The sequence below is a fragment of the Alosa sapidissima genome, chromosome 22 (assembly GCF_018492685.1).
Source record: "Alosa sapidissima isolate fAloSap1 chromosome 22, fAloSap1.pri, whole genome shotgun sequence".
In the NCBI taxonomy this organism is placed as follows: Eukaryota; Metazoa; Chordata; class Actinopteri; order Clupeiformes; family Clupeidae; genus Alosa; species Alosa sapidissima.
This window is the reverse complement of record NC_055978.1, coordinates 3392695-3409122: the sequence shown is the minus strand read 5'-3', so window position 1 is coordinate 3409122 and position 16428 is coordinate 3392695. Positions and strand designations below refer to the sequence as shown.

At 40.0% G+C, this 16428-nt stretch overlaps 1 protein-coding gene across 1 annotated transcript; it reads right to left on the bottom strand.

The window, feature by feature from the left end:
* Positions 1-11026: 11026 nt before the first annotated feature.
* On the bottom strand, positions 11027-16319 carry tprkb (Tp53rk binding protein). The gene is made up of 4 exons (XM_042078661.1): positions 16122-16319; positions 15828-15950; positions 14514-14690; positions 11027-11330 (listed from the first exon to the last, which is right to left on the bottom strand). The coding sequence occupies exons 1-4, from the start codon at positions 16260-16262 to the stop codon at positions 11244-11246; spliced, it is 528 nt and encodes a 175-aa protein (XP_041934595.1). The 5' UTR covers positions 16263-16319; the 3' UTR covers positions 11027-11243.
* Positions 16320-16428: the final 109 nt, after the last annotated feature.

Here is a 16428-nt window from a genome sequence, read left to right as displayed (position 1 = left end):
AACGTTGGTAGCAAAGCTAAGCTTCAACCTATTGGAAGGCTATTTAATTATGAAACAACATTTAATAGAACAACGTGGATTTATGCAACTACCAAAAAAAGAGAGCACTATATAAAACACTGTCTAGCAATACAGTTTTTTCTGAATGCTTAAACACAGCCGTGATTCTTATAGCACAATTTCTAAAACTATTAATACTTATAGCAAAACCACTCACTGACACATACTTTGCACAACTGTAGGCACAATCCACTGCACAGCACTCTTTTTGCGGAACTGTAAACATAACTCACTGCTTTACCCTCAATTTCCAAATGATCAACACACTCCTAGCAAATCTATACACATATATGGCTATTATTTATACTATTTTGCCAACTCTCTGGCACACTTTCTCATGTGAAATCTGTTTTAATGGGTTCACTTTGCAATCAGCCTAAGCACTATAAATAAGCCACAGCTACATAAGTAATGTACAATGGGTACAATGGAGGGAGCAGGAAGAGTGAGAAGAGTAAGAATTAGAGGAGGCCGAAGAATGGACGTGGAGGTGAAGAAGTTGGAGGAAGAAGAGGAGGAAGAGGACACAGAGGTGAAGAAGTGAAAGAGAGAGGATGACAAGGAGGTGAAGTTAGAGGAAGGGGACAAGGAGGAGCAAGAGGAGGACGAGGAGGGGGATAAGGGAAGGATAAGAAGAGAAAGAAATAACCCTTTTACAGACAAAAAAAATCAGTCAATATTGTCATGTCAGGCCTGGATACAGCATTCCAGAATATATTTTCCCTGGTGCCTTGGACTAGGACATTGCATGTGATGTAGACGAAATGTTGAGAGAGACGACACGATGTAGACTGATTTTTTTGTCTCAGTGAAATTGCTATTTTGTGTTTTGACTTGGGAAAACACACTTTGTTTGTTTTGATGTGTGTATGTAAATAAACACCAATACTTGAAGTTTGGATCTCTGTATGTTTACAGAACTATGACAAAAGTATGACCTCAAACTGACAGTCTACCTTGTGCACAGAGAAAGCAAAAGCCAGATGTGTTTTTTATTCATACCAACAGTGTGTAGTTGGCACATTGTGTGCTTATTATTGTGATGGCTTGTGTTTACTGTTTGATATGAAAACACCATTTTTACAAAGGTGTGAAGAGTTAAGCAAGAGAACTACAATGTTTTGCTGATTAGGTCAAAGGTTTTCCTATTTGTGTGTAGAGTTTTGCAAAAAAAGCCATAGTTACAAAAAATGTGCTTAAGCAATCAGAATAAAACTGTAAGTATTAAAGGCAGCCAAAAGCTATTAATGTCTTAGTTAAAGATAGTTAAAGATCTCCAGATCAGTGATTTACGCATGATCTGATCAGCCATTTACCATTAACAAAAGCTGGTATTGTGTTTTCTGAATCCTTACATTCAGGCATTCAAATTAAATGTAATTAAATAGCATATAAATATTCTATCAGTGTATGATGCTTGCATGTAATGAAGGAAACATCCCAAAACAATGGCACCCATATAATTGCTGTTGTTTTGAGAAGTATTTATCATGCAAGCATCATGCAACAATGCAAAAATATTGTTGTACCGTTTTTACCAATACACATTTTCACCATGTGAAATTTGAGGTGAAAGTGCTGTGGAGAAATGGCAAGATTGTTTAGCTCTGCCACCTAACCACGCCCAGTTTACCTGCTGGGAAACCCTGTAGCTCCAGAGCAGGGGCTCAGACCAGGATAAATTGTTTGCTCGCCCTGAGTTTACTCTTTTGTTCATCTCAACCCAGCACTCCACTGTGTCCTGCTTTGTGTGCATCTTTGAGTTAACGTAAGTCATCACTTTAATGACCCTCACTATGACTCTTGTGATGTTTATCAGTTTGTAGAGTAGCTCTGCCATCATGTGTAAAGTTAAGGTCTTTGTTTGTTGGTTTGGTGTGTTGGAGTCCCATGTGAGATGATTAGATGATGCTGGTTGACTTGGGATGTCAAGTATTGTTTAGTTGTACCTTATATAGCCATATGATTTCAGTTTATTGTTCAAATGTCAATTGGTTTGTTTGTGAGTTGGGACCCCATTTCACTGATTACTCCATTTTCTGTTTGTTTCCTCTTTGATGCAGCACACATACAAGTAAAGAACAAAAGAACAGATGAATTGAAACTCAAATAAAGTTCACTTGTGTTGCACTAAAACCTGCCATCTCCGTGTCATCACTCCATACCATTGAGCCTTCTGACCGAGGCTCTGCCTGCTCGCCACACACTCACTCTACCTCGACCCACATCGCCCCCTACAGTTCCTTCAGTTGGGTTGTGGAGGTTAGCATACTAGAATAAAATATAGGGTCTGGGCACTCACCGTTCGCAGTGCTCAGTTCGAGGGGCGGGATAATCAGTTGTCTTTCAAATTCCCTCTGCACGCAATAGGACAGCGGCAGCGCTATGAGTCCCATGCGTTTCCCACCAGAGGAGCTAGTTGGCTAGTTCAAATGTTTGCCAACTTAATAAAAGCTTAACTCGTGTCAGACTGTTCGCCAGCAGCAACATCCATCTTATTTGTTTTCAAGTAGCAGGGAATTCAAGCCAAACCACTCTGCCATCAATCATTATGTTAAGCCCACCTAACGACTCTATACACAATTTTATTGGCCTGATTAAGTTTCGATTTCTGGAGCTCACAAGCCAACGGAGAGTTGCTAGACTAGCCCTGACAGCAAATGTAATTTGCTGCCGCTAGGGGCGCGTCTAGATTTCTAGGCTAGGGGTCCGACCCCCCTAGATGAGACTTGGACCCACCCAAAAGGGATGAAAATAACAGTTTGGGGGGTACTGAAAAAATGTAATGTTTTCCAACATAGCATGTAATTAAATGCAGCATTACCACCACATACCAACAATTCAGGATATAATCTAATGAAATACGATTTTCAAACCCTCACCCCCATTGGGCTGTAGCCTACCATTTCTCTGGTACGTTCAGACTGCGTTGTTTGCTATGATACCATTATTAAAACAACGAATTAAAACAAACGCACAATGTAGGCTGCAAAAGCCTGATACGAATGGGTTAACAAGCGGTGGCCAACTGGCCATACATTTGTCTAATATTTCACTGCCTTTGTAACATATTGATAGCCAACCTTAGAAAAACCTTGAGTAGCAAGATCGCTATGGTTTAACCGTAGGTCTCCCTTCCACTCAGAGGCCACGACCATCGCTGCTGCTTAGCTTAAAAATCAGGCCTACAATCACATGCCATAGGAGGAGTTCCATAGATATACTGACACGGGGAGAGGTTTAATGAGGCGATTTACCATTTTGTGCAATTTCATTCTTAATGTCTTAACAAGAGGGAATTTGCACGAATATACAGGGTATTTTGCATGTAGATTAGTGGTTCTTAACCTTTTTTTACGCAAATGCCCATACACCCATAATTGCAACGTTACCTGCAGTTTGTTTGAAATGCTACGTGAACATATAATAATCAATTGGATGTGAAATGTCTTTCCTCATTGCCATTATTAGAGATCAGCCTTTCTTAAAAGCATATATTGCTACACAAACGTTTTGTGATATAACACCAGGCGCACAATGCACTAGGCTACATGATATGAAATGCCTAGGCTAAACAACGTGAAGATATTTTTTTTCCAACCGTGAACAAGTTTTTTTTTATTTTTTTTTATTTGCTTGATGTTTGGCAGGCTTAGGCTATCCAAGAAAAATGAATCAAATGAACCAAAGGCTGGTCTTGTATTATGCTAGGTGAACTTGGCTATTAAACGGGAGACTTTCTGTGGCCCATCTGTAAACAATTCTTGGTCTTAAATTTAAGTTGTATGCCATTTCCATGCTATTGCTCTGTATGCATTTCCAAAGACTATACCAAAAAATATTTGACTGTGGCGCGCAATCAACAAGTGTGAAATCTTTTGTGTAAGCCTATATAAAATGGAGAGTGACGTCACCAGTAGAAATAGCGGTAGGCTACCCCCCGAAGCTCACGGTATAATTTGAACACTGACTAGAATAGAGTACTGTGAGAATACTGTTGGGTTGTGGAGGTTAGCACACTAGAATAGAGTATTGTTAGAATACTGTTGGGTTGTGGAGGTCAGCATACTAGAATAGAGTATTGTTAGAATACTATTGGGTTGTGGAGATTAGCACACTAGAATAGAGTACTGTTAGAATACTGTTGGGTTGTGGAGGTTGGCACACTATAATGTTACAGCACAGGGTAATCCTAATTTTATGGATCAAATTTATTCCAATCCAACTGAAAAGTTTTGAACAACACAAAGTGAAGGTTTTATCCAGATAAAAAACAAGAATAGATTATGTGATCTAATCCAATTTCAGGATCCTTGTTTCCCTTTGAACAACCCATTTTAAAGATTTCATCCAATCCGATAGCCGAAATCCGGTAACTGAAATCCGATAACCGAAATCGAATCACGTTTCTTTTGAACAATATTTGGGCCCAAACAATCAAAGCATATGCAAACTAAAAAGCTATGCTACCTCATGTTCATTTTGCTCAGACCCTGTTAATCACCGCTTGCGGTTATATATATATTTTAAATTAATAAAGCAGTACTCTGATGTGCATGTTTTCACAAACTTTTGTGAAAAATCTTAGCACTTTAAAGGAAAATTTATTTAGCACTTTTGAGTCCCTTTTCTGGTTTGTTTTGGATGAACTACAGTGGGCAGCAGTGGTGGAATGTAACGAAGTACAAATAGTTCGTTACTGTACTTAAGTAAATTTTCCACGTATTTGTACTTAAGTAAAATTTATAGTGCATACTTTTGACTTTTACTTCGTTACATTTTACAGCAATTATCTGTACTTTTACTCCGCTACATTTCTACAACACCATCGTTCCTTTTAACGATACATTTTATGATCAGTTTTTTTTGTTCTCTCTGACAAACACGTTTGTTTTACCGGGGGGTTGCTACCAAAGATTCTGGAGCGCTACGTGCATTCTTAGAAACATAAACTTCTAGTCTAGACCAGGCAAAGCGTGAGCTTGTAGCCATCTGCATTCGGTAGGCTATATTCACCAGACCCATGGCTACACTGTACATGCAACTGTGTTCTGTGCCTTTCTCTGTCTGTTATCTGCAGCGTTAGGGCCTCCTCTCCGATGAGATTGCTATCCGGCAGATCAGCGAAGTTACAGGCTATGCCCATGCTTCTGTCACACGTCTGATCATTTGCGGCACAAATGAATGGTAGACTATTAATGAACCGGTGGCCGGGAAAAACGTAACATTTTCCAGATTAGGAAATATTCCTTAATTGTGTGTGATTAAATAAAGATGCATAACCTACAATTGGGGGGTAGTAACGTGAGCGCTCATTCTATGCGTCTGCGCAAGTGAAACTGAACCTAATCATAAAGACACCTTTCTCAGCAACTTTTCTGTTCAATCAGCATAATTGGCATTACGATACACCCGATGTTTCCCTTGTCTACACCGTTAAACTTCAGGCTCTCGTGTTTTGCTGAATGATATTACTCAGCAGATCACCCTAGTAGATAACCAGAATTACAGTCTCTAGAATTGTAGGTCAGAATGTAAACTGGGCCACAGATGGTAAGCACAATTGCATTAACTTAAAACTATCTAGTCGAGTATAACCTAAAACTAGCTTAATTAAAATGGCACAGCCCATACTGATTTTTCCTTTTAGAATATAGATATTAAGAGAATAAATCATTATGCAAATACTTTTACTTCTAATACTTAAAGTACATTTAAAAGCAGGTACTTTTTACTTTTACTTAAGTAGGGTTGTCATTGTGGTACTTTTACTTTTACTAAAGTAAATATTTCTCTGTGTATTTGTACTTTTACTTAAGTACTGAGGTTCAGTACTTCCTCCACCACTGGTGGGCAGTGCTTTGACTTGGCCAGCTTCCCTCGCGGTCCGCGCGGGATCACGCGACTTTAATTTGCATTTTTCCAGTGACTCTGCAACAACCGGCAGAGGTCTCAAGTGAGCAGGGTGTCTCGTAAAAAGAAATGGAGCTGGAAAACCCTACACAGACTTCACTACAGACTTTAGCAGACTGGTTTAGAAATAATTTAATAGCCAGAAATATGCCTGCCCTGCCCTAATAAAGAAATATTTGGTTAACGGTGAGTGAATCCCGTTTGCAGCCGTAGAAGAAACGCAGGACAAATTAAACATTCAGGTTTTCTCTGAGTGCAACGATGATAGACAGACATCATTTGGACAAAATATAGAGCATAGTAACCTCCGTTGCTCAGCCAAATGCCTTCCTGTTAAGTCCTGTTATCACGGAGTTACAGGCGATAAACGATTTTTGATGGTCACAAGTTTACTTCATTAGCGTTTATTTTTTTGATTATTAAAGAGTGTTTTTCATTTAAAGGCATGACTTCGTGCTTATTCAGAAGAGCATTTAGTGCTCTCCCCAATCCCAGACGTTCACATTGCATGTTTGTTTGTAATGGATGCAACCGCGAGATACGCTTGTCATAGGCGCCGATACCGTGGGTGGTCCGTCTCTCGGGCACCCACTGAAAACATCGAGCACCCACGTGTGCCAGCTTACAGTCCCGGCTAAATTTATATTAATTTAAAATCAAACATCGCAGTTTATGTTAAATTCAGCATCTCTCATAATGTGATTGGATATGTTGCTGTCAATTCCCTACTCCATATACTAACCACCAATGAGAGCGTCTCTCGTATGAAAATTCCTGACACTTCCCATCTGAAGAATTAACGCAAGGCTTTGTCGGGTCTTCAGCCCCGAATGTTTAAAATGTATATAGCCCTGAATATTATTTTAAAATTAGTCTGACAAAGCTTATTGTTTTGTGACACAGCTAAACACTGGTACCTCATAGAACGTCTATAACATAGCCTAGGTGGTCGCAACTCACAAAAGTAAAGCAGATTGAAAAAACTCACGCTAGCCTACAACACGCAGACAGCTTCATGCACAGGGGAGAGAGCGCACGCGCGCGCACAGGTGCTTTATCATTGTTTGCTTCTGATGGTATCTTGCTAATTCACTGAACTGCATTAGGTGACACAAATGGTATTGCCTTTATCTTATAACTCCTTGTCTGAGCGACTACCAGGCCTATGGTTTTTAAAAATCAGATGTTCCCTGACAAAGACATTCGAAAATTAAGAATGTTTATTGACTTGAAAAATACACTAATTTTTGCAAACTCCCTTCATTCAACCCTTGAAGACATCGCGGTCTGGTGCGCTATCAGTGTTGCGCGGGTTTGGTCACAAGCGGCCCGCGGTCGCCCGATATTTTAATCAACCCGACCGCAACTAGGACCGCCAATATTAATTAGGACAAAATTATACCCGACCCGCGATCCAACCCGCTTATTTACAAATTGTGTGCTTTTGGTTATAGCCTGCATGCAGTGTGACAGTAGGCCATTTCTGTAAAACAAACTAATTTATTTGCGAAACTTTATGCAGTAGAACTACACGAAGTAGACATGCAGGACATAATGTTTGCGCAGGAGAGAGAATGAGAATAAGAGCGCAAGCACGCACGCAACCACCAAGGATTAGAACACTAGGATAAGATTTGAAGGCCATGGACATACATCTTTCTTTCGAAAACAGAAATGGTGAGGCAAGGTATAGGCAAGAGAGATACATTGCTGGTCAAAACGTTAGCGTAAGAACTGGTTTATAATGCTGAATGAAGCACAAAGCACATTTGCTAAAGTACATCCACTGTTAAAGTCACAAACACAACGAACTAAGGTAACTGTTACTCATGCGCGAACCTATACATACCGGTAGATATGGCTCTGTAGTCTGTGCCATAACATTTATTCCTGCAGGCTGCCCGTTTTGGCTGTCATACTTTTAAATGGCTTCGCAAGAAGTAGACCTACATAGACCATAACTTGTACTACTGTCATCTTCTTTAAGAACTTTTCCCAATATTTCCCATAGCCTATATCGCTTTTCCTGAAGGGGTGTCTATTATTTTAACTCACGTCTTCAGCTTCTTTACACACACTTCAGCTTCTTTCTTTAGCCTTCTCGTAATATTTTAAGTAGGCCTATTTGTAGAAAATATATATTTAATTCATTTTAACTGACCCGCCCGCAAATGACCCCAATATCATTAAAATATTTTGTTTATGACTCATAACCGCGGGTGACCGCGGGCGACCGCTTAATTTCGGGCAGACCGCGGAACACTGTGCGCTATGTAGATCGTTTCTCGTACCATTTAATTTCTCAGAATTTAGGTCTACTAGGCCTACAATAACGTTATCACCAAATACATCTTTTATTTTTAGTTGATCAACCACAAAGAGTAGCATAGGCCTACTGTGCACAGTGCACTGACGACTGTAGCAGCCCAAGGTAACCAGTTGTTGTAGATGAGAGGCAACCCCTTGTTTTAGATAGCCTGGACAACATGTTACCTGAGTGTTGCCTACGTTATTAATTAATGGTAGCCTACAATAGTTAATTGATTTGCGTAACATATTAGTTGGTTCAAAGAGTAGGGAATCAGGATGGAGTCACGCGTGTGTTTTTGCGGGATCGAATCCAGTTTAATGCTAGTTTTCTATGTCTTTTGTCCGAGTGGCTGTAATGTAGCCGAGCGCTCATGGCGTATGAAAAGCGACTTCAAACCGTGAATGTCTGACAACTGCTGCAGCGCATGCACGCGCAAGGAAACCAGTAGGTGGAGAAACCAGAAGGCACACAACACCGGAACGATTTTAAGGCTATTTCGCATAGGCTACTCAATGGTGCTATTTCACACGTATTATAGCGACCCCACTCACCGGGGTTAGGTGGAAGGTGTTAATAGACGATTGGCGTAGCCTAGTGGACTATTGCTGTCAAAATTGCTCAAAAATGACGTTCGAATATCCCCTCTAAAATAAACACATGTATTCGAATATATTGGAATATCTAGGCTATATTATTTGCGCATTATGTCAGTGACGCGCATCATGTCATCTGTTTTTAACTTTTTGTATGGTTATTGCTTGACAGGGGGGATCCCAAGCAGCTTTCAGCCATAAGGCATTTCCTAATTCACCCGACACCGATATTCAAAATGTTGAAACTATTTCGGCATAGCCTATGCTTCTACTATCATTCTACTACAGGTCGAGAGGTGTAGTTGTAACTACACAACTTTACGATAGTGGTTGCGAACGTTCGTTGCTACTATGGTTTTGGGAAACACTAACGTAGTGTAACGATGCATTGGACTAGGCCTATGTAAGTTCCAAATATGAATGTAATTCTGCGGCATAAAGCAGATGTATTTGTTTATTGTACAGAAAAATAAAAATGACATGTCAAGCAGTCAATTGACTACATTGCAGTCAAGAAGTAGGGCAAATTAATTTACGAAACCAAAACGTGGGTCATAGTTGTCTAAGCCTCTATAGCGTAGCCTGTTAAAAACGTCACAGAAGCCTACCCAAGGCTACAGATTAATTCTGAACAGTTATTTCTCTACTGGCTCAATTATCACACCACTGTTTTGATTTGCGTAGTTGCGTTACCCCAACACTGACAATAATGTAGACAGCAAATTTCGATTTTGATTTTCGTTACCAGTAGTCAAGCCTTAAGCCATACCCAAGTAGCCTAAATCGAGGTAAATCGAGCTTTTTCAGAAGGGGCGGCAGGCAGAGCGATGTACAGTGGCAGAGCGACGCACAGTGGCTTAAAGTGGTACTAAAGCTTCACGCAGCTTCACGCCTAGTAATGCGTGACTGAAGTGGCCATTTGAAAGCGATGCCCACTGTAGAGTGGTGGACACCAAAATTTTGACGATTGGTCCTGTCTCGACTTTTCTGACTCGTTTTGAATCGCCTTTGACTACTTCAGAGTGGCTGCCTACAGGCATGCACAAACATGTCCTAAAACAACCCTTAACGTTCGTTTTCAAAACTGTGCAACTCACCGAGTGGTTAGTGGTGTTCATATGCCACTTGCGCTCAAGCTCCCTACAATAGACCTCTGAAGTTCGCCTACAAAAAAGCTGCCATCTTTGACATCCGGTATCTGGCAATTTTTCCTATGGGAAAATAACATGGGGATTTTGAATTATCGCACCTGTTAAACTCTCATGGGGATGAAAAAGTCTGAAATGCAGACGTTTTCCTGAACACACTTTTGTCCTCTGCCTTCGAGTGGATACTGTGATCTCCGGTAAGTGAAGGCGGCACGCTTAGATTTTTGCTACCCCAAAGCTAACTTGCAATGCGACTTGCCATAGGTAAGCTAGTTAGCTTCAATTAACAACCGGATCTCCTTATATGGGCAAAGATGGCCGTTTTGGTTCTTTTTTGTAGGCGGACTTCAGAGGTCTATTCTGTTTGAGCTTGCGTGTCATCTGTGATTGTGTGTGTGTGTGTGTGTGTGTGTGTTTCCGTGTAGTAAGAGGCACAACAGCATCCAACACAGTAAACACGGCACTATTAAGATTGATTGTTAGAACCAGCGTTTGCTAGCCCTGGCAGCAAATGTAATTTGCTGCCGCTAGGGTGTGTCTAGATTTCTAGGCTAAGCGTTTGCACTACAAGAGTCAAGAATAGCAGATAGAGACTCAGCCATTGCAGACTTAGCATTACCGACAATAAGTATAGGTACCAGAGTCACAAAACTATGGAATGCAAAGTGAAACGTTGAAAAAAATACAAAAGTGATCTTAAAACTGGAACCTGTACAATCGATAGCACATTGGAATCAATCCCCTTTGTAAAAATTAGGTGTAATGAATTTCCATGTTCATGGGTGGCACTTTTCACGTGTTGGGTCCATAAATTCTGTTGCTTGAGAATCAGAGCAATAATTAACGTGCATGTTAAAATCACCCAATAAAATTACTTGAATACTCAAATTGATTTACTCAAATAATATCGTATTTGACAATATCAACAAGTGTTCTGAGTCTTGGGTCACATTATCTCTAATGTGTGTGTGTGGGGGGGTTAACTACACAAGAAAGACAAGTCCCAAAACTCACGCTTCATTCAAATTAACAAAGCATCTGCCATGGCATCACAACACATGCCAACATAAAAGGTGTGTATGGACAAAGATATTCTGTTTAACCTTTTAATCAATATAAAAATATAACTCTGAATCAAGTTTAAGAAGGCTTCATAGCCAGGTGTTTGCAGGATCAGTTGTGATGTTTCCTTTACTAGAAGCAAATCCAGTTGTAGTGCTATAAAACGTCTTTAACTGCCATTCTGCATATCACAGCATCCAGGAGACTGCCATTCTTCTCTTCCTGAGGAGACACCTTGTAGAGCTGAAACCACAAGTATCATCCAGAAATAATCATCAATAAATCAATCATTTAAAACAAAAATCTAAATATTATACAAAATAGCAATAAAGCGCTGAACAGTAAACACCAACAAAGACATGACAGATATATAGCAACCAGTAAGGCACAGAGAGATCATCATCAACAATGCAGTAAGCCAGGGGTCTCAAACTCCGGCCCGCGGGGGTATTTTTGACCTAATTTTGACCTAATGTCAAAATAATATGTAATTCGGCCCTTGAGGGTATTTTTGATTGCGACAAACAACAACACTGGTTAAAATAGACGATAGATCCAAGACGGTGACAAATCCCATTTGTACTCTCCTCCACTAGTTGCAGACATCCAGAGCTTCGATTCAAACCCAAATTCGCTGCACAAAGTTTTCAGGAAATGTTGTACACGCGAGAAACACAAAGACGTGCATTTGTTTGTAATGACGCGGAAGCGATACAGGCCGTAATTTTGCACAAATAGAAGCAGAAATAGGTCGACACCAAATGTTGAAAAAACGTTCACGTGTGATGAAGTCTTGGGTAGGCTATGTTATTCACCTATTCTGATTCTGAAGGAATATCTGCCTTTTGGAGATTATGATCGACTATTGACAGTGATAGTCACGGTGCATCTGTGAATGGAGGTGCATCTTTGCGTGTACGACGTGTCCACTAAGCATACCATGCTTATTTCGACCCTCTGCTCAACATAGCTGGAGGTGGCAGTGGTAATCGTGATGATAGTGTCCGTAATGGACGCGGTACAGACAGCAGGGGTAGTAAAAATAGGGCTCTGAAGAACAACAAAGTCACCCACGATAGGAACTGATTTGACCATAGTACATTATTGTAGGCCTATAATAACAGTTTGTGGTTATAGGCTTGTAATAGTTTACTATTGTTGGTTTACATCTTAGGCCTAATGTTTTTCTGTTAATTTGTTATATGGGTAATATGACAAAAAAAGAAAGTAAACCTGCTCAAATATGTTCAACATCTAGTATTTACTGAAAGGTGCGTAATTTGAGGTATTTGCTATGCAGTGGCAAATTAGATGGGTAAATTTACCCCCCTTCATAAACTTTTGTTTATATAGATTTTTATATTTACAGTAGGACTTTATCTGACCACTTTCAAACCTTTTGAAATTTTGATGTCAAAATCCAATGGTGTTGTCCCATTGCTCTGGTGCCTAAAGTTTGCAATGCAGGTTTAAATAAGTTACAAGAGGAAAATATTTTTATTTGGTGTGAAACACACACATACCTGGGGCCTGTACTACGAATCGGGGTTACTGGCTTATCTGGGTAACTTCGAAAGTAACTTGATCACGTGTGGCGTAACTTCACGATTAACCCGTACTATGAAAGGTGGATAGGTTTTAACCGAGGTATGCTGCCATGGCAATTTACGCTGCATCTCAAACCTGCTCCGAGCAGGTTATGTTCTTGGTTAACCCGAGGTTTCCGTTAACCACACCCTTTATAAGTACCACCCCTCCACTAACAATTTGAGACAATGTCGGCGTGCCTGGATGATCCATACGACATTGGAGCGCAAATCGTGAGGGGCTCTCTTCGCAGGGCAAGGGGTTTTAGAGACCGCCATATATAGACTATATATATATCTATGAAGATATAAATTGTCAGCCGAGGGAATTCGTTATCTTTGTCAGATGATCTAGGCAAAAATCTCTAATGTGACCCGTCATAGCAATGCCCTTACGTGAGCATGTATTCCATCTAATCGGTTATGCTGAACATCTGAGCAAGAATAGCCTACTGTATGTCCTAAAATAAATCGGACATAAGCCTAGCCTACAGTATGCTGAACATCTGAGCAAGAATAGCCTAAAATAATTCGGACATAGCCTACAGTAGGCCTAATAAATTAAAATCACCATTTTAACAAACTTGTTGAATTGAATGTCATATTACTGTAGGCCTACCCTGCACATAAAGGCTACACATTTCCACAGCACCAGAATCTGACCGAATGCCTCCCTCAACCCCTTCCATAATCGGCCTTCCACTATTATTTGCGATGGCCAACTCCTCTGCTAAACACTCTGGTGCCTTACAGTAGTGTTCAAAGACACCTTTTTCTTGTTAGCTGTAAAACAGAGGCCAAGTGAAGGCTATAAGCATACTAGGCCTACATGTTTTCATAATTAAGAAATATCAATGCAAGCTATGACTATATAAACCACTATTCTGAATAATGTGTTTGTGTTTCATTTTTACCTGCTGCCATGTGCGTTTGGCAATGGTGTTGCATCTGAGATGTTCACAGGATTAGGCATACTGTACACTAAATCAGTCAATGGGGGCTACTTAAACATTCAATTATCCTTATTACTGTAATCTATATGCCCACTTCTAAATTGTGTTGCATCTGTAGGCATTTCTATCAACTCAAAATAGGCAATTTAATTATTTCAACTCATTTAATACATTCCGCAAGCTATTAATCCTCCGTATTTGAAGAACATGTGGAAATAAAACTTTACTTTTAGGCTACCCGATCTGCAATACGTTGCCAACAGCCTTGCCTTGCTTTGTTCACTGCCGAGAGATTTGATTTTTGTCGTAGAGTGGGTTTTAATTCCTCATAACTTGTCATAATAATTGTGCATTCCTCATCCGTAAAATAAGGTGAACGCGTCATCACTGAAAGTGGTGATTTGCGCTGCAACCCGCCCCTTTTATGTGAACGCGCACAAACTCCAATGAGGTTAACCCCGGCTCAACAAATCAACTTCATAATCAGCGTCGTAGTACCGATTAACACCACTTAAGATAACCAGGTTTTGTCAACCCCGGTTTAACAAAGTAACCCTGGGTTACATCTGGGTAGGTTAAGCTCCCTTTGTAGTACAGGCCCCTGTTTTTATGCTTTTTGTTTATTTATAAGCTAAGGTTGCTCAGGTGTCTAAAAAGAGATAAAAACACTTGCACTTTCTGTTTGCAGTTTTGTGTGTTTTTTTTTAAAAAACATTGCATTTTCAGAAATAGCCGGCCCTCCAATCAGATGACGTTGGCAGAAGTGTCCCCCAGCTCATTTGAGTTTGAGACTCCTGCAGTAAGCCTTTAAAATAAATCATTAAAATAATCAGCTCATCCACTTCAACTCTACTGAAGAGAATATGAAAGGATGGAAACAGTCAAACCTTTTTAATATGGGCAGCATCGGTCAGGGAGGATATCGTGTCAGCTGGTATCTGCTGGCCTCTGACTTTATTCACAATACTGTCGATATCCACAGGCTCGTCTTTAGGATGGACCAGGACAACACACACGGCACCATCGCCATCGGAGATCCCAAATCTCTTGAATGCTTCTGAAATCTATGTGCATACAACACATTCACATAAACACTAGTTAGGCACCATTTAAGCACATACACATTTTATATTAACAGCCTTCAAACCTAATCTCAGATTTTTGCTCATTGTGATTGATTGTCCAAACAGTCCTGTTTGTATTATGGCTATCATATGAACATTTCAGCCTGATGTATTATTTTGTTACTGTGATATGCATTTTAATGATGGATAGACACACACCCTCGGAAACTGCATCAAATGCCAGTGTATTGTGTGCCATAATATTTCTATATACTTCTAACAAGACTATACTTTCCTCTCCTCTCTTAACAAGACTATACTTTCCTCTCCTCTCTTCAAGACTTTTTCCTGAACATGTGCACACTAGGGTAGTACCATGTTTAGATTTCTTATATCACATCAGAATTCATTTTCAATTTCAATTTAATTGTACTTATAGAGCGCCAAAACATTACACATGTCTCATGGCGTTTTACAGAGTGTTAGACAATCAGAGAGAGGAAAAGAAAAGAAGGCTTATGGGTAACTGGGGCGAGGAAAAACTCCCTAGAATTGGAGATACATATAGGAAGAATACTCGAGCAGATCCACGACTCAAGGGCTTGACCCATCTGCCTAGGGTCAGTTACAGGACAGTAAGGTCTGTATACATAACAAATGCATAAGTTAGTCAGGTGTAGAGAATAGAACATGGTGTTTAAAGCCACCTGAGGTGAATGTTACAAGACGTGGGATGGTCACATATTCGGTTACATATCCGGTATGATAATGCATTAATCCTAATTACTATCCTCCCCACCACTGGTGAGATAGTACAGTGGCTCACATAAGACACAGCCATTTCCGGCAATTTTCTAGAGCTTGCAAATATAAATGGAGTATCTCAGCAACAAAATCAGTCATTAGGCTGACATTTTCGTATGACAGTCATAAGACGTAGAGCGCTGTTTGGGGATTAAAAAAAGAGAGAGACCATGGAATCAATGTTTTAGTGTTAAATTGATATGGAATAATCCATATATTTTAACACATAAATTATGAATTCACAAACACATTTAGCGTAAAACCATAAGTTAAAATACAAAATATTATTCAGGGCCAGAATTACTTGACATAAATGATCAACTACTTGCTTACATTGTTGGTGGGGGAGAGGTTGAAGATGATTTCTGAGAACAAACTCCTCGTTTTCATCTTCCCAGTCTTCTGTAAATGAACTGCTTTGTTTGAGGCCACCAAAATTTGAAACGGATCTACAATCTGCGGACAAAAAATACAAGTTGACTTTAAACCAAAGGGCGGAGGACAAATACAACTGGATACAGCGTGAAACATAGCCAACATACATACTCAGCACTTTGTGGGCTAGCTAAACATCATCTGATACTGCTACATGAACAGAAGCTAACTTTGCACTGACAGTTTTCTCACCATTGAGGGGTTTATCAAGGCACCCTGTATATGTCCCTCCATGGCATTTTTTCTCAACTCCGCGGCGTTCTTGACATCTTTGAAAAGAAGTTGTGTGACAGTATACTCGGGGTAAAGCTCCAGTTTAGAGGCTAGCTGCATGGCTGTGTGTGTGTGTATGTGGGAACAGAAACACACTGACGCCAAACAGGAACTCTCGAACACGGAATGATAATAGTGTTGCACGCGGTCCAATTTCCATTTCTTCAAGAAAACATTGAAGTATCCATATCAATGTGTTTGGTATTAGTATCAGATTTTCATATAG